Source organism: Myotis nattereri (genome assembly GCF_964212035.1).
Source record: "Myotis nattereri genome assembly, chromosome: 5".
Taxonomy (NCBI): Eukaryota; Metazoa; Chordata; class Mammalia; order Chiroptera; family Vespertilionidae; genus Myotis; species Myotis nattereri.
Genome location: NC_138080.1, coordinates 22,129,964 through 22,152,093, shown reverse-complemented (window position 1 = coordinate 22,152,093; position 22,130 = coordinate 22,129,964). Strand labels below are relative to the sequence as shown.

The following is a 22,130-nucleotide window of genomic DNA, read 5'->3' as shown; positions in this document are numbered from 1 at the left end:
AACCACAGATCTCAACCACATCTGTCCCTCAGGAAACGCTGGGGAAAGACCTGGATTTGTTGAGAACTCTAGGAAAACTTCCCCATTATACAAGCTCACTGCAGCATCATTTCCGCAATCAAAACAAACAATTTGGCCCTAACCGGTTTGGCTCAGTGGATAGAGCGTCGGCCTGCGGACTGAAGGGTCCCAGGTTCAATTCCAGTCAAGGGCATGTGCCTTGGTTGCAGGCACATCCCCAGTAGGAGGTGTGCAGGAGGCAGCTGATCAATGTTTCTCTCTCATCGATGTTTCTAACTCTCTATTCCTCTCCCTTCCTCTCTGTAAAAAATCAATAAAATATATTTTAAAAAATTCTAAAAAAAAAAACCCAAACAATTTGGAAACAAATGTCCATCAAAACATCCTGATGGTATGAATAATTATAGTTTATTCATACCACAGACAATATCAAGCAGAGTTTGTTGTTGTTTTTTTTCAAACTTTTTTTCCCCCACCACTAGGCACAGTAAGAAATACATTTTATTTACAGGTCTTGACAAAGAGACCTTGACAGTCCTTTGATTGACATGGTCTTTGGCCCCACCCCTTGAACTGAGACAACCTTTGTGACTGGCTTGACCAATAGAATACAGTACAACAAAAATGATGTCATGTGACTTCCAAAATGCCTGTTTTTCAGCCTTGTTCATTTGGGACCCAGCTGCCATGTTGTGAGGAAGCTCAAACTGGCCCATATGAAGAGACCACTGTATAGATATTCTAGCTGACAGCCCAGCTGAGGCTCCAGCCAGCATCAATCATGAGACATGAATGAACGAAGATTCCTTCTGATGATTCTGGAGGACTAGCATCTAGACACTCAACTTTGAATTCTTCCCAGCTGGGGCTACAGACAGCATGGGGCAGAGATAAGCCATCCCCACTGTGCCCTGCCTAAATTCCTGATCCACATCATTCATGAGCATAATAAAAACGGTTACTTAGGGAAGGTTAGCATGTAATTGCAACTGGAATACTAGTATATACATCCATGTATATATGACAGAAATAAAAGTTTTACCAAACAATACTTACCCTTACTACATGTGATACAATCTGATATTTTTATTCCATTTTTTCCATTAAATAATCACCGTACACCCATGTTCATAGCAGCATTATTCATAATCGATAAAAGAAAGTAGAAGCAGCTCAAATGTACATCAGTGAATGAATGGATAAACAAAATGTAGTAAATATATATAATATTATTCAGCCTTAAAAAGAAAGGACATTCTGAAACATACTATAATGTGGATAAACTTGAGGACATTATGCTAAGTGAAATAAGCCAGTCATAGATGAAGAAGTATTGTATGATTCCACTTATATGAGGTCCCTAGAGGAGTTAAATTCATAGAGACCGAAGTAGAATAGTGGGTGTCAGGGGCTAAGGAAAGGGAGAATGGGGAGTTAGTGTTTAATGGGGATGGAGTTTCTGTTTTGTAAGATGGCAAAGTCCTGGTGGGAATGCAGACTGGTGCAGCCACTGTGGAAAACAGTATGGAGTTTCCTCAAAAAACTAAAAATGGAACTCCCATTTGACCCAGTAATCCCACTTCTAGGAATATATCCCAAGAAATCAGAAACACCAATCAGAAATATATGCACCCCTATGTTAATAGCAGCACAATTTACAATAGCTAAGATTTGGAAACAGCCTAAGTGCCCATCAGCGGATGAGTGGATTAGAAAACTGTGGTACATCTACACAATGGAATACTATGCTGCTGTAAAAAGGAAGGAGCTTTTACCATTTGCAACAGAATGTATGGACCTGGAGAGCATTATGCTAAGCGAAATAAGCCAGTCGGAGGAAGATAAATATCACATGATCTCATTCATTTGAAGAATATAATGAACAACATAAACTGATAAAAACAGATCCAGAGACACAGAAGCATTGAACAGACCATCAAACCTCAGAAGGAAAGCAGGGGAGCGGAGGTGGGGTGGGATAAGAGATCAACTTGTATGCATGTATACAAGCATAACCAATGGACACAGATAGTAGGGGGGTGAGAGCATGTGCTGGGGGGTGGGAGTGGCCGGGGAGAGGCCAATGGAGACATACTAGTATGTATATTTTAAACAATAAAGACTTTAAATTTAAAAAAAAGATGACAAAGTCCTGGAGATGGATAGTGGTGGTGATTACACAATGATGTAAATGTGCTTAATGCCACTGAGTAATATGCTTAAAAGTGGTTACAATAGTAAGTCTTATGTGTATTTTGTCACAATTAAAAAATTTTTTTTAGCCCTAACCGGTTTGGCTCAGTGGATAGAGCATCAGCCTGCGGATGGAAGGGTCCCAGGTTCGATTCCGGTCAAGGGCATGCACGTTGGTTGTGGGCATATCCCCAGGAGGGGGTGTGTAAGAGGCAGCTGATCGGCCGAAGCCGGTTTGGCTCAGTGGATAGAGCGTCGGCCTGCGGACTGAAAGGTCCCAGGTTCGATTCCGGTCAGGGGCATGTACCTGGGTTGTGGGAGATGTGCAGGAGGCAGCTGATCGATGTTTCTAACTCTCTATCTCTCTCCCTTCCTCTCTGTAAAAAATCAATAAAATATATTTTAAAAAATTTTTTTAATTAAAAATGTTTATAAATTATTCTTCCCTTAATTTTAAACCTAGAAATAAATAAGTGCTGGTTGTAACCTACCTCGTTGATTTCCTGAATCAATAAATGGCCCCATGACTCACAATGTGAAAAACACACTACATAACATGTACAATAAACCTACAGGGATCCACACGGAAACATCTGGAAAGTAGAAGAGAGAAAAGTTGCAAATTAATACCTTCAAGATACCATTTATGTGCACTGTTTAAAAATATAGATTGCAGCCAAAACCGGTTTGGCTCAGTGGATAGAGCATCGGCCTGCGGACTGAAAGGTCCCGGGTTCGATTCCGGTCAAGGGCATGTACCTGGGTTGCAGGCACATCCCCAGTAGGAGATGTGCAGGAGGCAGCTAATCGATGTTTCTCTCTCATCGATATTTCTAACTCTCTATCTCTCTCCTTCCTCTCTGTAAAAAAATCAATAAAATATATTTAAAAATAATATATAGATTGTACATTGTTTCCACAGACTCCAGATGAGTAGTGAATGCATAAAGGCTGGTCCTGGAAGAGTAAACTAATTTCAAAATAATTGTTAATCCTTAAGAGGGCGGCGAGGGAAATGGGTGGCATTTGTAGATGGAGGTATTACTGTCATTGGAGGCTTTCATAAGGGGTCAAGTTTTATAAAAAAGAAATTTTTAAAAAATGGTCTAAAGTAATCAAGTCAAAGTGTAAATACAGGGTAGGATGAAAGTAGGTTTACAGTTGTGAATACACAAAAGAGAGTTTTTTCTTGTATTATTATTAATCAATTAATTTATTTTCCCATTGCTTTTCAGAGAGAATGGAAGACAGGGAGGGAGGAAGACAGAGAAAAACAGAGAGACAGAGATCAATGTGAGACACATCAACCCATCCTGACCAAGGGCAGGGAGCAAACCACAACCCAGGTACCTACCCTTGACCAGGAATTGAACCCGCAAACCCTTTGGTGTGCAGGCAGACGCTCTAACCACTGAGCACACTGGCCAGGGCTCTTGCATTATTATTTATTAACTAGAGGCCCGATGCACAAAATTTGTGCAGGAGTAGGCCTTCCTTCCCCCGGCTGCCAGCACCAGCTTCCCTCTGGCACCCAGGGCCCGGGCTTCCCTTGCAGCCCCAGCTTTGTCCGGAAGGAGGTCTGGTCTAATTAGCATATTATGCTTTTATTATTATAGATTCTTTTTTTTTAATATATTTTATTGATTTTTTACAGAGAGGAAGGGAGAGGGATAGAGAGCCAGAAACATCAATGAGAGAGAAACATCGATCAGCTGCCTCCTGCACGCCCCCCACTGGGGATGTGCCCGCAACCAAGGTACATGCCCCTGACCGGGATCGAACCCGGGACCCTTGAGTCCGCAGGCCGATGCTCTATCCACTGAGCCAAACCAGTTCTGGCTATTATAGATTCTTGTATTGTTCTCCATACAAACAACTGTAAATCTACTTCTGTATTTTGTACCACCCTGTATTTATTAAACCTGAGATAATGACATGTCACTGTACTTTTCTGTTCTTATGAAATAATTAATACTGTAAATAATGTATACAGCAACTCTCTAGGATACATAAGAAACTAAAACAAGTTGAGGAGTGCTCAGATGGGGAAGGGAAGATGGGGAGCAGGTAGGAGTAAGACTACTTGCTGTAATCCTTTTTGTTGCTTGCATTTTCATTTTTAAATTGTGAAATATAAGAAGTCTACAGGGAACTGGGAAACCGACACATATAGTTATATACAGCTTAAAGAATAATTATAACTCAGGTATCACTGTAGCCCAGATCAAGAAATAATATGGAATATATCCACAGAGAAAAGCAAGCAGAATAGGTTGCCCAACTCAATGACCTGTTTCAAATCAACCCCCTCCATGTGACCACCACCTAGATGCCCCTTCATCCCCACCACAGGTGTCTGATCCTGACTTCTAGAATGAAGGGGAATTCAGTCCTGCCTCCTTTGTTGCATATGAGGTCTATGAGACATCTACATTGCTGTGAGCAGTTGTAATTTCTGCTCTTGCATTCCTGTATAGTATTCTGTTCGCTGAAACATTTTTAGGTATCCCTTCTACTGCAGATAAATGGGGGTGAGCCCTAACCGGTTTGGTTCAGTGAATAGAGCGTCAGCCTGCGGAGTCAAGGGTCCCAGGTTCGATTCCGGTCAAGGGTATGTACCTTGGTTGCGGGCACATACCCAGCAGGGAGTGTGTAGGAGGCAACTGATCGATGTTTCTCTCTCATTGATGTTTCTAACTCTCTATCCCTCTCCCTTTCTCTCGGTAAAAAATCAATAAAATATATTTTTTTAAAAAATGGGGGTGAAATGACTGAGAATCCATAGCATGGAATCCAGCTTGGGATATATACAGTATTGCTGTGACCTACAAATATTCTTGTCCAGGCTTCCTGGCTCACTGAGCAAACTGCAATTCTTCCTTCCTTTCTTTTCTTTCTTTTGATAATAATATATATATAACATATATTTACCATTTTAACCATTTTTAAGTGGCATTAAGCACATTCATTCACAATGTTTTGCAATCATCACCACTATCCATCTCTAGAACTTTGTCATCTTCCCAAACTAAAACTCTGTCCCCATTAAACACTAACTCCCCATTCTCCTCCCCAGCCCCTGGCACCCATCATAACTCTAACTCCTCTAGGGACCTCCTATGAATGGAATAATACAACACATGTCCTTTTGTGACTGGCTTATTTCACTTAGCATAAGGTCTTCCAGGTTCATCCATATTGTCGCATGTCAAAGTTTCCTTCCTTTTTAAGGCTGAAATCCTCTTTCAAAAATAGTGGTTGGGTCCAATCAATATGGCTTAGTAGTTGAGCATCAACCTATGAACCAGGGGGTCAGATTTGATTCCTGGTCAGGGCACATGCCCGGGTTGCAGCCTCAATCCCCAGTAGGGGATGTGCAGGAGGCAGCCAATCAATGATTCTCTCTCATCACTGATGTTTCTATCTCTCTCTCCCTCTCCCTTCCTCTCTGAAATCAATAAAAATATATACTTTTTAAATGAACCTTTACCATGGACATAGACGATAGGGTGGTGAAATCCTGGGGTGGAGGCAGGCTGGAGGGGGCCAATGGGGGGGGGGGGGACATATGTAATGCTTTCAACAATAAAGATTTTTAAAAAATAAAAAGAGCCTACCCCTAACTGGTTTGGCTCAGTGGATAGAGCATCGGCCTGCGGACTGAAGGGGCCCAGGTTCAATTCCAGTCAAGGGCATATACCTTGGTTGTGGGCACATCCCCAGTAAGGGGTGTGCAGGAGGCAGCTGATCAATGATTCTCTCTATCCCTCTCCCTTCCTCTCTATAAAAAAATCAATAAAATATATTTAAAAAATAAAAATAAAACGAGCCAATAAATAAATAGAAACAAACAAACAAAACAAAACAAACCATGGTGCTGGAAGAGGTCACCCGTCTTCCAGATTCCTTGGTTCCCTGGGCTGTTCCTTGGGATTCACTGAATGCACAGCACTGGGGAGTGCACAGACCACTTCACGTCAGTCTTAATTGCTATTACCAAAATGTCTCCAGCCCAACTGGTGTTGCTCAGTGTTTGAGCCTTGACCTATGAACCAGGAGGTCACCATTGGATTCCTAGTCAGGGCGCATGCCCAGGTTGCAGCTCCATCTCCAGTGTGTGGGGAGGAGGAAGGGGAGGCTGGAGGAGGCAGCTAATCAATCAATGATTCTCTCATCATTGATGTCTCTCTCTCTCTCCTCTCTCTCTCTCTCTCTCTCTCTCTCTCTCTCTCTCTCTCTCTCTCTCTCTCTCTCCTTCCTCTCTGAAATAAAAACATTTTAAAATATTACACAAATAGTAATAAAAATTACTTCTGTGGAAAAAATTTAAGTGCTATTTTAAATATATAAAATTTAAATACCATTTTAATAAGTAATTGCTAAAATAATATTTTAAATTCGACTTGAAGATGTATAAAAAATGTTTACACCTCTCCTTTCCACTGCCCTAACAAGCACACTCCTTCCATCGGGCCCGCTTGCGCGCAGGCAGCGCTGAGGGCAGCCCGGCCGGCCAGCGAGGACCCCACACGGCCAAGATGGCGGCGCCCGTGCGGCGGTCCCGCAGCCTGCTCGGGCTGGCGACAACACTGGGCCCAGGCTTCCGTACCTACCGGGCGCCCCCGCCCCCGCGCCGCTCGCCTGGGCCCTGGTGGCCGGACCCTGATGACCTACTGACCCCGCCCTGGCAGCTGGGGCCGCGCCACGCGGCCAAGCAGTTCGCGCGGCATGGCGCAGCCTCCGGGGTGGACCCGGCTTCGCTGTGGCCGTCGCAGGAGCAGCTGCGCGAGCTGGAGGCCGAGGAGAGCGAGTGGCACCCGAGCCTGGCGGCCATGCAGGAGTCATTGCGGGTGCAGCAGCTGGCCGAGGAGCAGAAGCGTAAGGCCAGGTGCGTGCGTGCCGTCGGGGCTGCGGTCGCGCCCTTCGCGGCCCAATGCGTGAATTGTACCCCAGCGGGCGGTTATCGTGGGGTTTGTGTTGCTGTAGATTTACGTGCTGCAAAGCAGACTTCTGAGTAACTGTTCAAGCGCCTACTGTGTGCAAGGCCTGTCCCAGGTGCGGACACAGCAGGGAACAAAACATTTCAGATGGCAACAGAGCCATTAGGAAGATAAAATTTGGTGAAGGGTGCACTCGGAGGGCGGCTTTGGTTTGGGACTCACCCCTGAAGTTTAAGCAGAGACCTGAATGACCGCAGAAGGAAAGGTTCTGGGTGGAGGGCACAGCTAAGGCCCTGAGGTAGGAACGTGCTTTCGGGAACAGCCAGGCCCTCATTGGAAAGCGATGAGGTCTGGAATCCAGAGCAGAGGTCGGACTCGTAAGCAGGTCTAAAGGATTAGCCTTAACCAAAGTATGGAGGCAAGACCAAGGGCCTCAGGGTTGTGCCACTTCCTAGAGTGAGGAGCCAGCCAAAGCAGGCAAGGTGGGGGGCAGGCCGTTTGTGTCCTCGGTGTTTAATGTTCTTACTTGCACAGCAGCTCTAGGAGGAAGGGGGACCACCCTCATTAGGAATGAGGAAACTGAGGCCTGGGAGGTGGAGCCAGTCCAGTCACCCAGGCAGTTAACGGAAATGGGATGGGAACCTCTCTCCTGTCTCTGCCCACCCCAGCTAGGTAACCGTCTTGAGGCTTTAGTTCTTCCTGCCTCACATTTCTAATCCTTAAAATGGGGCTATAACTGGCACTTACAAACTTAGGATTGGATGGAAAGATCCAATCCATTTCTTGTCTTTATGCTCTGCCTAGAACTGGGCCTGGCTCACAGGAGGTGGTCAGTGATGTCCCTGGGAATGGCCCGGCATGGTGTGTGAAACAGAGCTCACTAGACAGCTGTGAAATGTTAACTTGGGGTCTGCTCCTGGGGGTTATCGGGGCTTGGCCCTCTCATGCTCTAGTCTAGGTCGTACATAAATTAATCTCTACTGCCTGTTCACTAGATAATGGTCAAGATAAATCGTCCCAGTTTTTCATCTCCATGGAGTTGAGAAGCAACATGTGGGCAGACTTGAGGGTGGGATGTGGGTAGATGTGTGCTGCTCTGGTTGGGTGTCACTTTCCTCACCTCTCACCCTCCTTCCCCCACAGGGAGCAGCTCATTGCCGAGAGCATGGCCAAGATGCCACAGATGATTGAGAACTGGCGGCGGCAGCAGCGGGAGCGCAGGGAGAAGGAGAAGGCAGACAAGGAGCGGCGAGCCAGGCTGCAGGCCGAAGCCCAGGAGCGCCTGGGCTACCACGTGGACCCAAGGAGTACCCGTTTCCAGGAGCTGCTGCAGGACCTGGAGAAGCAGCAGCGCAAGCGCCTCAAGGAGGAAAAACAAAGACAGAAGAAGGAGGCAAGAATTGCTGCAATGGCCGCCACTGCAGACCAGGACCCAGCAGACTCCACGGCACCCAGCTCCTGAGCTTTTCTTTCTCAATAAAACCTGCTGCCCAACAGCCTCACTCTTGGAGAGCTGTGTCCTCTCTCAGTGTACCCCTCCCCAATATCTGAGGCCAGGGAATCCCCATCCTTCCCTGGGGCTGCTCACTGGGGGACTCTAGACCATGTTTCAGGAGAGAACAGGGGATGCAATGAGGAAATAATGTAGGAGCAGATGGCAGAGGAGAAGGCTTCTGTTTACTAACATTAATCTCCAGTAATTACCAGGGGGGAAATTTAGCCAAAACAGAGTGGTGATGATGGGGGGTGGGGATAGGAAGAAACAAGCCCTTTCAAGACCAAGATGTGACTGGGGCCCACTGCAGGGAAGGAGACAGCTTCTGAGGGAGAATACACTGGGAGCCCCAATCTGCACAGGCTGAAGGCCTCTGTCCCTTCTTGGCATTCCCACATTTCCTGTGCCCAACTAACCCCCAGAGCCAGACAAGCTGGAGTGGAAAGCCCCAGCAGGCACAGACCACAGATGGGCTTTTAAAACTTTATTCACTTCAAAACCTTTATCAGAGACAGGGTTCTGTTCTGGGGTGGCCTTGACCTCCAGAGCGGCTCTGCCATTACCCCTTCCCCAGACAGAAGCCTGGCCGCTTCCTCCCATTGAAGTGATGCAGGCTAGAGGCCAAGGCCAGAATGTGCTCACCCCAGATGGGAAGACTTGGGCCATTCCAACAGAAGATCAAAGTTGGGGGCTCCAGCTTCCCCTTCCCCTTCCAGGGTAAGGGGGTCTTAAGGGCTCTTCGGGGGATGGGGAAGCAAGCAGCCGCTTCTCCATCTGGCTGCAGGGAGCTGGGACAGAGGCCAAGAGGGGCCCATCTGTCACTTCCAGTCCTGCCAGCTCCTTGGAGCAGGAGCAGGCTGAGCTAAGGCAGGGGATGGGGGGACAGCTGTCTAGCCCAGGTCATCTCAGGCTAAGATGGGAATAGGAGCCACTTCAGGAGGCTGGGAAGTTGGGTTGTTGTTTTTTTAAGATTTTTTACTTTTTTCCACTTCTTAAATAAACATGAATATATATATATTTTTTCTTTTATAAAACTTTTGTAGATTTGGGGGTAGGGTGGGGCAGTAGGCAGCCTGGCTTCCTGGCATCACTCATCATCAAAGTTCTGACTCAGGAGGAAGTTGGCAGCCAAGTTCTCGTTTTTTTCACAGGCGAAGTAGGCCTGGATCACCAGGCTCTCTGGGAAGCCCAAGGCCTTCAACTGTGGGAAGATGGGCAGGTATGAGCAGGGAGTGGGGGGACCTGCCCACCAGCAGGGTTACCCCTCAGCCAGGCCTCTTACCCTCTCTATAGCTTCCTTCTCCTGTGGCGTCACCTGGATGTAGTTCATCTGTGGGGCCTCCTCGCCTATGGCACCCACCTCACCCTCAATGTCAGAGATGTCCGCCAGCTCCCCAGGGGGCTCGTTCAGCATCTGGATGAACTGCTCCTGGTGCCGGCTGATTTGCTGTGTGACAGAGGGCAGGGGATGACAACCCAAGGCCTTTGGCCCACCTCCCCTAGGTTATTATCATAGCCCTTGTTTTTCATTCACTTAGTAAAGTATGTTGAAGGTCCCTATTCTAGCCAAATAGCAACAGTGGTGAACAGACCCTGCCCTGGTGGAGCTGATGTTCCAGAGTGGTGAGATAGGCCATAAACAAGCAAATAAGTGGATAATTATTTACAATGTAAATATTGGGCCTGGCATACAGTAGGGCAGACACTAGGCTAGGAAAGTCATTTTGGGCCAGGAGAGAAGGAAGTTTCCCCCAGGTAGAACATGTTGCAAGTGCAAAAGCCAAAGGGTGGGGATGCATTTGACAAGTCCCAGAAACAAGATCCATTTGGCTAAACCAAGTAAACAAGAAAGAGAGGGAAGAATAGAAAATGAGATCAGATAGGAAAGCAGGGGCCAGACTTGCTTTCTTCTATGGCCTTGTACTGTAATGGGATACCACAGTGGTGATGGGTAAATCTGTGTACCTTTTAAAAACATAAATGCATCTGCATATTGCCTATCTAGGGGTTCTGATAAAACTGTCAACTTTTATGTACATCTGACAATTTTCATTTGAATGGAGAAAGTGCTTTTTCGAGACTCTGGCTCCTAATAGAGAATGGACTGTGAGGGCTGTGCAGAAAGCGGCCTGGCCACCAGGCAACCAGGCGGGAGGTGAAATACCAGCTACCAAACTAGAGTGCAAGGCTGGACTGACTGAAATGTTCCAGAAGTGGAGCAGACATGCCAGGTGACAGACGACCCCAGAAGGCCCCCAGGCTGGTCCGTGTGGGGACAGAAAGGGATGGGAAGAGGGTCTGTTCTGAAAACACACCTGGAGAGCACTTTCATGGAGGCATTAAGTCAGCCATGGAAAAGCATGGCATCCAGAGGTCTGGCCTGGTTACACAGATTTGGGGGTCACCACAGACCGAAGGCCCCAGGAGGATGCATGGGGAAGACTGAGTGCAGATAAAGAACAGATGTGCAGCCTGGGCTCTCCAACAGCTGGAGGAGGTGAGCAGGAGGAGCCAGCATAAGACAGAAGTGGGGGGAGAAGCAGCAGGCGACTGGTCCTGAACGGTGAGAGGCAGGCATTCATGGAGGACCCAGAGCAACTAGGGCACAGTGGTCCTAGGTGCTGCAATGAAACCTTACTGACATGACATGTATGAAGCACCAGCTGTATGTGCAGCTAAGACACAGCCAGAGTCACAAGACCCAGAAGACAGAGCACAGGAGCAGAAGCTGGAGGCGGACACTCCACCAGCTGCCCGCTGCTCCAAGCCTCTGGGGTCTTCTTCCATGAGGACAATGATGACAGTACCCACACCCTCACATGGTGATTGGGAGGATTATATAAAACAGGTCAAAGGGAGCACCAAGGGACCACTGTTAGTCCAATTTTCCAAGTACAGAGGAATGCCTACGCAGGTACTGGACCAGGCTCGTTCTTTCGGGCTTTGGTTCCCACAGGGAGGGGAGGTGTTGGCCACACTGGCTCCCTCTGAGGCCCCAGGGCCGCACCTGCAGAAGCTGTGGGTTTTCCTGGCCCAGCTGCTGAAGCAGGGCAGGCAGCAGCGCCGGGTTCTGCTGAATCACCTGCCGCATATTCTGGAACTGGGGCTGGTCCCGCAGGAACTCCAGGGGGTTCTCTCCCGCTGGCAGGAAAGAGGCATGTAGTCAGACCCCAGGCTGGGCTCCCAGAAGCATGGGGGTTGGGGAGGGAGAAGTCTGATGCCTTGACAGCAGACACCCCACATGCACACCTCCCAACTCACTTACCTGGTTCTGTGGACGTCTGCTCAGACACTTGGCTCTCCTGGACAGAACCATGTTCTGGCTCGGGACTCCCAGGAATTCCCTGTCAGGGGTCCTATTTAGTTCTAAAGCACAGAACACCCGCTGCCTCCCTCCTGCACGCTCAGCCCTGGCAGGAGGTAGGTGAGGCCCACCCATCCACTCATGTCCAGCCCTTTGTAGAAAGCCTTTCCTGGCTGGTACCACAACCCAAAGGCTTTTGGGGGCAGGTTTTGCCTCCCTGACCACCCATCAGGGCACTGAAGCCCATGTACTCCGTAGAAGCCTCCCCAGGAGGCTGTACCCCCACCTCACCGTGAGCAGATACTCCACGGCTCGGTGGGGGTTGTTGTAGCTGGCTCTCAGGGCGGCCACGACCCGTTCCCGCTCATAGCCCATGGACATGATCTCCGTCAGCATCGTCTCATATTCAGAGCCAGTCACTGTGGAGGGAGCAGTGAGATCTGGGTCACCAGGGAAAGGGAAGGAGAGCTCCCAGACCCTCCCAAACCCACACAAGACCCAACTGATGGCTGGAACACCCAGTCACTTCTGCCCCAGGGACTGCCCACCCACCTAGCGTGGAGGCTGCATCTTCCTCTCTCCCGCTGCTACCTGAAGAAGGAACAGAGCTGCAAATTCAAGAGAGAGAAATCGGACCCTGGCTTCTGGAGGCCTGCCCTCCCCCTGTGTGCGTAAGACCACATATGTGGGCAATGGAATGTGCTGGGAGAACAGGGCCCAAGTTGGGACTGCTGCTCCCTGCCTTACCCTGACACAGACTCCGGGGATGCCGTGGGGACGGATTCCTCCGATGGACTCCTGTCTTCTCTGACGGTAGGTGGGGTATGGGACATGCCTGAGGCGGGGGCCAGCGGGAAGGATGTGGAGGACTCAGGGGCAGCAGTGGATGAGGCCTCTGGGGGTACTGAGGTGCCTGAGCTGTTTTTGGCCTGTCATACCCAGAAAAAGGGAACAGGCGTCAGTATCCCTATCAAGCCTCAACATCCAGTCACATCCAGGCCCCACCCTATTCACAGCTAATCTCTCATGGGCACACAGGCTCTAGCCAGCTCCCCAGCTAATCCATTGATCCTCAGAACCAGCATATTTCACCCACCTTGGTCACCATGACAACTACAAAGTTCTTCTCATCTATGCGATAGTCTCTGATGGGGACATCATCACTCAGGATCTTGCCAGCATAGATGAGTTTCTGTCCAGCCACAGGAAAGGCATCACGACCCTTTTCAGCTTCTATCTTCTCCTTTAGCACCTTCACCTGTAGGAAGGGATGCAGTCATTGCAAATCGCAAGATTCTCTCTTCTCTTCTAGATTGGGGAGAAGAGGCTGAAAGCCTTGATGACAAAGCTAAGATTCATAGTCAAGTATGTTAGATTTGAGTTATGTGATCATTCCAACATTCAACCGAGTATTTACAGAACACTTATAATGCGCCAGGTGCTGTTTCAGACACTGAAGGCACAGCAGGAAACAAAACACAAGGCCCTCTTCTCATAGAGATGTCACTCATGGGGGGAAGAGAAAAAACAAATATGTATTTCAGATGATGAACAGTGTGGTGAAAAACAACACAATCTGGGGAGTTAAGAGGGTTCCTCATTCCACACTGCAGACAGTGCCCAGTTCTTACTGAGAGCGTAAGTTAACAGGGCTATCATAAATGCATATGTGCCACATCTTTAGAGCCTCACAACATTTCATATTTAAGAAAATGTAGGCACAGAGAGGTTAAGTAATTTCCCCCAAAGTCAAAGAGTTGAGCAGGTCAAAAAACACAAAACAAAAACCTGTGTGTTTCCTTTTCTGCAAAAAGTGGATGTCAATGTCTCCTTCATGGGGTGGTTGTGCAGAAAGTGCCAAGTACATAAACCGTCCGTATGTTTGTTGGGTCCTAAATTCCCTTTTCAGCTAAAAAAGCAGAATAGTTACACTGTGGGCTCTGACATAAGGCAGAATCGAATTTGAATCCTAGCTCTGCCATACTTGCTGTATAAGGTTATGGCCAAGTTCCTTAGGGTTTCCAGATCTGTAAAGTGAGGAGTCAAGAGTCCCCAAATGACAGGCCTGTTTTGCAGATTTAGTAAGATAATAACAGTAAAAACTCAGCGACCAGCAAAGAACAAACGGCCAACAAGGACCACTGAAACTCAGGCCACTTATAATCATTATCATCATCGTAGCCGTCATCAGTGGGCATCTACTGGCCGCTACTCCCAGACTCGGCCACCAACGTCCCGAGGAGACGCCTGCCAAGCTGAGAACTCAGAGCCCCCGTCCCGGGGAGCGCAGCCCGGCCGGGCATCCGAGTCGGTCTCCCGCGCCCCGCGAGAGCGCTGACATTAGACCCGGGGCCTGGCAGGCGCCCCGGGGGTGGAGCCTGGTCCGGAGACCGGACCGTGAGCGCCGTCCCAGCCACCAGGGGCTAGGCGGGAGACCATTAAGGGAAGGGAGGCGGAGTGGTCCGGGAAAGTCAGGCAGGTTGGGAGGAGTGAATCGGCACCGAACCGCGCCATTCTCCAGCCCTCCCGCCGGGATCTCTGCCTCCCCGCCCCCATACCACCCTCCGAACCCGTCACTCCCATCCCAGGCTCCAGCCTGGCTCGCACCGTCTCGTCAGGCTCCATGCGGATCTTAAAAGTCTGCTGCTGCAGCGTCTTGAGCGTGATGGTGACGGCCATGGCGGGGCCCGAGCGACGCGGCGGCCCCGGGACCCTCACACAACATGCAATTCACGCCGCCGCCATCTTAGTGCCCAGCCGCACCGCTTGCCGACCGCTTCCGGGGCAGGCGCTGCGCGCGCAGACAATCAGAGCACGTGACCGGCGCGCGCGCGCTCTTCCCCTTCTCGTCTCCCCTCCCCCCACCCCCCACCTTGGGCTTTCTTGGGCATGCGTATGAGAGGTCCTTTCGGGTCACGCATGCGCACACTAAATTCTGCGCTGCTGGAGAGAGGGATGCTCCCGGCTGAGCAGGCCTGTCACGTGGCTTCCTGCGAGTGACGCCATGACCGTTAGCAGTGACGTCATGCGGCCACAAAATGGCTCCAGCGCCCCTACGTTCACCCTTAAGAGTTTATGACATTGAACAAAAATGTTCATGAGCTTGTTATAGATACTTGTATTTCTCCATAGATAGTCTTCATCGTTTTTGCACTTTCCAATTTAGTTTTATTCTGGTCTGTCCATCCTGACAGGAACCCCATCGGGCCCTGAAAGTAGAACTTAAGACAGGAAAGGATACTTGAAAGGTCATCAATTAAACAAGTGAAAATATTTTTTTTTTAATGCATTTGGCTGTGGAAGCAGAGCCATTTTGTGGCCTCATTCATTCATTCCTGAGAGCTGAATTTTTTGTAATGCCCCTATACTTTAAGTTTCTGGGTCTCCCATATCTTCGCCCCTTTCCCAACCACTTTGCCCACCCCCCTTATCCCCAGTCTGACCCCAAAAGTATTTAAGCAAGATATTAACTTTCAAGGCCCCTTACACTGCATTCAGAAGTCTCTCCATAAACTTGCCCTGGACATACCAATCCTGGAGGCGTCCCAAAGGACTGGGGCTCAGCCCCAGGACACAGGAGGGAAACCTGGAGGCCAACCCAAAGAACAAAGATGAAGGGTTGAGTATTTGGGGGGAATGGATGGAAGTGAAGCTGTGTTTAATCTCCCAGTTGACTTCCCTTTGTACCTGTTCTTCTCATGGTTCCCATGTAAGCACTCACCCAAGCCTGGAACCAGGCAGTCACCCAACCATACTCACTCACTGCCCAACTGTAACCGGGTCCTGCAGCTTCTCCCTTTACTACGCAACCTGAGCCTAGAAGCTTCCACAAAGCAGGCCAGGACTTCAGTGGCAGCCTTGTGAACCCCAGCACAGCAGGCCTAGGCCAGCCTCAGGAGCCCAGACCCTCCTCTGTCACCATCTATGCAACAACTCAACCTCTTTCCCTTCAAGTTTAAACCCAGCTTGCCCGCTAAATACCTCCTCTGAACCGTGATTGTAACAGGAATAGCTTTTATCACTATTCAATTGTTCTATGTAGTCTTGCTCCATAATAGGTAAAAAGTACATAGTTGTTAATATAGATGGTGTAAGATAGTATGTAAGGTGTGGGTTTTAATTAAATCCCTGTCCCACCTCTAATATTCTGTACTGGTCTCCTCATCAAACTGAACTGGTACTAGAATAAAAACTCACCAGTTTGGTGCAAGGACTCATCGAGTTGTGAGTAAATACCTGCAGTATCTGTAATGGCACTTAGTCCTTCTCCCAGTGCTTTGTGGGGGCTAAACAAAGACCCCTGTAACTTTATGGGACACCCAGCTGTTTTAGTGGCTGAAAAATCAACCTTATTGAAGTCACCCACTAAGAAAAGGCCACCTTCAGTTCCCTGATGTCTGTCTTCTCCCAGAAGGAGACACAGGAAGAAGACACAAAACTTAATTTAATAGAAATTTTGTTTGTAGTTCTTACATTCTCAGTGTGAGCTGAGCTAGAACCCACTGCCCCACCAAGTGGCCCAGTAATGGAGGCAGAGAAGAAAGGGAGCTGGTGGGGGTATCAGAGCTCAGCCCTAGGAGCCCCAATCTTCCTCAGTGCTGGGGGGCTGAGGGGTCCATCCTCTTTTCCTGCCCCCCTCTGGGCTCCAGGAAGGAGAACAGATGAAATATTGGCCCTGGAGCTACTCAACACCCCACATGCCCCCAAGGTTGGAAGGGGAACTGAGGGACTTAAAGGGGAGAAGGGGACAGAAGGCAAAGATGTCAAAAAAGATGGGGCCAAAGGAGAATCAAAGACAAAACACCAATAAAAAAAGGGGGGGAGGGCGGGAACAATACCAAAATCTACCCCAAATTGGAACCCGCCTGGAAAAAAGGAAAGTTCTCCAGTCTCATAGAGACATTATTTGGCGCGGCCAGCTCTGTGACGGGAGCGCTCAGGCCTCAGTCCAGCCCTGGAAGCGATGGTGTGGCCCCTACAGCTCATCCTTGGCCTGGCCAGCACCATCTTCCTCTTCATCCTCTTCTTTATCATCCTCATCCTCCTCATCTTCATCTTTGTCCTCGTCGTCGTCCTTGTCTGCCTCCTCCTCCTCCTTGCGCTTCTTGTCCTCCTCCTCCTCCTTCAGTCTCTGCTCCTCATCCTGCTTGTCCTTCATTTGCTTTTCTGCTGCCTGCATGCAGATCACACACTCAAGGCCTGGCCCCCACCTGCCTGCCCTGCCCACCCCTTGACCCAGGAGTGGACACTTGTCCCACCTTTGTGACTCCCCACGTCTCGTTGCCAAACTCTTCGGCATATGCTTCATCATTGGTGATGAGGAAGTTGTCAAAGATGGTACCAGACTTGACCTGGGGAGAAGGATGATGGATGGAAGGATGGTCAGAGTGGGGACACTCCATGGCCCTGGCCTCAGGTTCCATTGCCACTGCACATTGCCACAGCCTAACATTGTGATTAAAAAACAAGCTGATTGGGTTCAAAACCCCGCTCTGCCATTTCCCACCTATATGACCTTGGACTGGTGAATCCTCTGCACGTTACTATCTCCATCTATACAACGGGGTCTCACCCCCGTGTGCATATTATTTTTCTAGTACCTACTATGTGTCAGGTTCTAGGCACAGAAGGGGTACATCACTGAACAAAAAGAAAAAATGTGGTCTCTCTGAAGCTAATATTTTAATGGGACTATCTAACCACCTTTTAGGTCATTGGGGCAGTTAATGAGTTGGTTTAGATAAAGTTTCTTGAAGAAGTGCCTAGCACAAAGTATACAGAACCTCAAAGAGGTTTGTATGTGTGTATGGGTGTGTGTGGGGTGGGGGGGGGGCAGGGGGGGTTGGGGGGGTGCTGTGATAGAGACAGACCAGGAAATTCTTCAGAAAAAGCACCATTTTAGGCTCATACCTGCCTAGGATTGAATCCCACCCTTGTCCCTTTCCTCCTGGGTGATCCTGAGCACTTGAGGTCCCCTAGGGATCCTCCTGTTGCCTCCACATCGCACCTGCCAGAGGTCGAGGCCCAGAACAGCGAAGTTCTCATAAGCATAGATACTGCTATCAGGAGAATACTCGGGGTTGTCGATCTCTGGATGAATCCAAGTGCCCTTGTAATCCGGGTTGTCGATCTGCCGGGGCTTCCACTCGCCCTGCGGAAGGAGAAGGAAACTGGAAGGTGAGTGGAAGTCAGTGTGCTCCCCACTATGTACCCGCTCTGCTTGGAGCCCCAAGACCACCTTGTATTCTGGGTTCTGAATCACTGGTGGTTCCCACTCTCCATCCATCTCTTCATCCCAGTCCTCAGGCTTCTTAGCATCGGGGTCAGGGATGTGCTCGGGCTTGTCCCAGTCCTAAAAGTACATGAGGAGGTCAGCGCCGTCCCAGCTCTCCACCACCCCTCCATGGTGGGAAGCCCCTGCCCAAGCACCAACCTCAGGTTTGGAGTCTGTGGGGTCATCAATCTTGGCCCGCTCATCCCAGTCTTCAGGCTTTGAAGCATCAGGATCCTTTATCTTCTTGGGTGGCAGGAAGTCCCAATCATCCTCCAGAGAGCCAGACTCCACCTGGCTGTTGTCAATTTTTACCTCGTAGGTGTTATCGGGCCGTACAATCAGAGTATACAGGTGTGTGAATTCATCGTCCTGAAGAAGGCAGGAGATGAGTGGCCCTGCCCACTGGACTGGCCTCTGAGCCTACCCCAGGCAGCCATTTGATACCACCCCCAGGCACACCTTGCAACGGATGTCCTTGTTGATGAGCACGTTCTTGCCCTTGTAGTTGAAGATAACGTGAACCTTCTTGGTCCCAGGGCCACAGATGTCAGGGCCTAGGTGAGAAGCAGGTCCAGTTAAGGGTCAGAGGTGGCCCACCATTGCCAGGCCTCCCACCCCAATTTACAAAAGGAAAGCTTGACTCTTAAACTCAGGTCTATTAAGACTGAAAATATTCAGACCTTAACTATCTCTAAGGGACAATGAATGGAGTATTGAAAAAAATAAAAAAACACCCACTCTCTAGAACTCAGTCTTCTCACTTGTAAAATTGGAAAACACCTACATAAGATCTCACAAATTAACAGCCTTAGATCAACAATAACAATGCAACAATTTGCTGCTGTAACTATCCCCTCCGCCTCCTCTTCAAAGGAAAGTCTGACAGGGTATTCCTAGGCTCTGAAGACCACTTTTTGTGGGCTACAAGGCACTCATGGATGGGTCTGTCTCCCTCTAATCAGAGGTCAGCAACAGGGCGGGGCCCCTCACCAAACATGATGTTGTATTCAGAGTCCCCGTGCATGTCAGTCTGGTCCAGACTGTCTGGAAATAGCTTCACATAGCCGCCCCCGCAGTCGATGTTCTGCTCATGTTTCACAGTAAACTGCACCACCAACGTCTGGTCCTTGTTGCTGAAAGGCTCAAATCTGGCAGACAAGGCGTAAAAGCGGGCATCCTGGCTCGTCTGCAGCCCTAGCAGAGGACAGCAGTGAGGTCACAGCTGGCCCCAACCCAGGGACCCTAAGAGTCAAAGATACAGACAGCCATTCCCCTTCCTCTGCCTGCCCGGCTCCTGCGGATACCCTGGCCGTCAGTGACGAGGGTTTCCTCCAGGAAGTCCTCCTGAATCTCAGCACCCAGCTCCAGGCTCTTACCTTTATCCTTGTCCTGGTCACCGTAGAACTTGCCGGCGCTGAGGACGAATTTGCCGAAATCCGACTTGTGTTTGGATTCGGTCCAGCGGTCGGTCCACCCGTCTACAGCAGCAGAGGGGCAGGTCAGTGTGGCTGCGCTGATTCCTCCCCGCCCCCCATCCGCCCTCCGCGGCCGCCCAAACACATCTACCGGGAGCCACAAACGGCTGCAGGCAAGGGAGGAAATCCCCCGAGTGCCCGACCCCAACCTTCAGTTTGACACCTCCTGTAGCTTAAGGTATCTTCGGACGAACCCTAACTCCCGCCGCGGGAGGCCGCTGCGCCCTCCATGCTCCCCAGGGACGCGGGAAAGAAGTGTCGCCTGCGGCTCTAGTCCCCGAGGCCACCGTGTTGGCCCTCTGAGCAGTAATTACAGGCGACAACGCAGATCTGGGCTGGGGGGCCGGTCGCGGCGTCGGAGCGGCCTCGAGGCGGGGCCAGGCGTTACCTCCGTCCAAAAACTGCTCCTTGAAGTAGACGACGGGTTCGGCAGCGACCAGGCCAAGAAGGCCGAGCAGCAGCGGCACGGGTAGCAGCATGGCGGGCCGAGGGGGCGGCGGCGCGCAGCGGGCCCTTTAAGTCACCTCTCCAAAAGCAGCTCTGCAGCAGGGACGGACGCTGCCGCTGGCCGTACGTTTTTATACACGCCCGCCCTTCAAACCAACATGGCCCGACCTCTTAGCCCGCCCCTCCTGCCTTTTCATTGGTTAGAAGCCACGGTTCTGACCTTCCATTGGGCCCTCCTCAGCTCAGCAGGTTAGGCTGTGCCTCGGAACGCTGGGATCCCAGATGGCCGATTTCTATTGGCCGCACCACTGGCCAATGAGGGTCGACCACGCGTTGTGGGGGACGCCCACCGGTGGGGTAGGGGCCTCCAGCCCCTCTGACCAGGTCATGTGACCAGACCTGGGTCCAACCCCGCCCTCGCTCGCGCGCTTAGCTCAGGATCCGGGCGTTTCAAGAACCAGCGCGCGCGAGAGAGCAGGTGTCATCCCGCAGGATTAGGACCCTGCTCCAGCCTTCCCTCCTCCTATCCCCTCTGCAGGGAGGTGTGAGCAAGGTTTTCTATTCTGCATTTGGAGAACGCCCGATACGAGGCGCCGTCTCTCTCTGCCTCTGTCCCTCTCCCACCGCACCCATTGCTCCTCCCCCAGGATGAAGCAGAGGCCACCAAGCGCGTGGGCTCTGGGTCTTCACTTCACACCCCACCCCGGCGCCGCAGTCCTGCAGGCCAGCAGAGCGAATTCTAGCTGTTCCCTCTGTGCGGTCCCTAGCGCCTGGCAGCCCGGACGACGGCTGCCGTGTGACCTGGCGCAAGCCCCTTAGCCTCCCTAAAGTCACAGGAGAACCAGGAAGAGCGACCCTGGGCAGGTGCTGCCCAGAAGAAATGCTTTCAAAGCTTTTAGGATATCCTGGGGCAGGGAAGGAAGCCCAGAAGGCTTGAAGATGTGACTATAGGCTGTGATTCCTAGGGCCCGGTAAGGTTGTTACCCGAATTGCAGCCTGCCTCTCCTTTACTACCCCGCCTCCCCCACCTCCACCCCCACCCCTCCACCTCCAGTAAATGAAAGGGGTCGCTGCTTTGTGGTCTTCCACAAACGGCCTGGCTTTTGCAATTAAACGGCCAAGGATGAGAGAGCAGGGGGTGCCGTTGGAGAGGAAGAAAGTAGACAGATGGTAAAGAAGATAAGATCTAAGGGAGAGGGGCAGGACTCCTGAGTCTAGAGCAGTGGTTCTCAACCTTCCCAATGCTGCGACCCTTTAATACAGTTCCTCATGTTGTGGTGACCCCCAATTTCATTGTTACAAGTTGAACATAATTAAAGCATAGTGATTAATCACAAAAACAATATGTAATTATATATATGTGTGTTTTCCGATGGTCTTAGGTGACCCCTGTGAAAGGGTCTTTCGACCCCGGAAGGGGGGTCACAACCCACAGGTTGAGAAGCGCTGGTCTAGAGTCCTCTGAAGCCAGAGTCAGATGACTGACGGTGTGGAACACCAGCTGCCTGCCTCCCGTCTTCAGGAAGGAGGAAGCAGGGTGAGGGGTTTCCCAAACTCTAACAAAAAGGCCCTGGGTCTGGGAACCTGGGAGTGAACTGAGGAATGGGGGGAGCCTTCCCACCAGTGGCAGGAACTCAGAAAAGGGAGGAAGGAGGGGTTTTGGAGAAGTTGGGATTCTGCCCCACCCCCCACCCCCCAGGCTGTATGGCCCAACCTGGCCCCCTTAGAAGGAGTCCCAAGTCTGGGGTGATCACTCCTGCCACTGACCCTCCTGGCTTCCCTCCCTTCCACCAAGTGCCATGGACACGTGAGTTTAGTGTTTCCTGTCTGAGGGTAGACTCTGAGCTGTCTTGTTCATTCCCCAGTGTCTCCTGCAGCACCTGGCCCAGAGCAGGCTTAAAACCTACTTCATCTGTGGTAGAAGGAAGGACTCCAGGAAATTTTTTTTTTTTTTTTGTAATGGGGAACGTGCTTTGAAGGA

The 22,130-nt window shown here is 50.3% G+C and overlaps 3 protein-coding genes across 4 annotated transcripts; 1 reads left to right on the top strand and 2 right to left on the bottom strand.

Moving 5' to 3' along the window:
- Nucleotides 1–6,729: 6,729 nt before the first annotated feature.
- Nucleotides 6,730–8,662, top strand: GADD45GIP1 (GADD45G interacting protein 1). Its single transcript, XM_081091456.1, has 2 exons — nucleotides 6,730–7,102; nucleotides 8,298–8,662. Exons 1-2 carry the CDS (start codon nucleotides 6,753–6,755, stop codon nucleotides 8,614–8,616), a joined length of 669 nt encoding a protein of 222 aa, XP_080947582.1. The 5' UTR covers nucleotides 6,730–6,752; the 3' UTR covers nucleotides 8,617–8,662.
- A 148-nt stretch (nucleotides 8,663–8,810) lies between these two features.
- Nucleotides 8,811–14,819, bottom strand: RAD23A (RAD23 homolog A, nucleotide excision repair protein). 2 transcript variants are annotated; one of them, XM_081091454.1, is made up of 9 exons: nucleotides 14,561–14,819; nucleotides 13,050–13,211; nucleotides 12,701–12,882; nucleotides 12,506–12,561; nucleotides 12,245–12,372; nucleotides 11,915–11,993; nucleotides 11,657–11,790; nucleotides 9,932–10,096; nucleotides 8,811–9,850 (listed from the first exon to the last, which is right to left on the bottom strand). In XM_081091454.1, exons 1-9 carry the CDS (start codon nucleotides 14,630–14,632, stop codon nucleotides 9,737–9,739), a joined length of 1,092 nt encoding a protein of 363 aa, XP_080947580.1. In that variant the 5' UTR covers nucleotides 14,633–14,819; the 3' UTR covers nucleotides 8,811–9,736. The 2 variants fall into 2 exon arrangements, with proteins under 2 accessions (XP_080947580.1, XP_080947581.1); XM_081091455.1 differs by having other exon boundaries at nucleotides 11,915–11,951.
- Nucleotides 14,820–16,379: 1,560 nt separating this feature from the next.
- CALR (calreticulin) lies at nucleotides 16,380–20,398 on the bottom strand. Its single transcript, XM_081091798.1, has 9 exons — nucleotides 20,091–20,398; nucleotides 19,604–19,705; nucleotides 19,218–19,421; nucleotides 18,687–18,781; nucleotides 18,387–18,596; nucleotides 18,192–18,305; nucleotides 17,961–18,104; nucleotides 17,212–17,304; nucleotides 16,380–17,126 (listed from the first exon to the last, which is right to left on the bottom strand). Exons 1-9 carry the CDS (start codon nucleotides 20,179–20,181, stop codon nucleotides 16,929–16,931), a joined length of 1,251 nt encoding a protein of 416 aa, XP_080947924.1. The 5' UTR covers nucleotides 20,182–20,398; the 3' UTR covers nucleotides 16,380–16,928.
- Nucleotides 20,399–22,130: the final 1,732 nt, after the last annotated feature.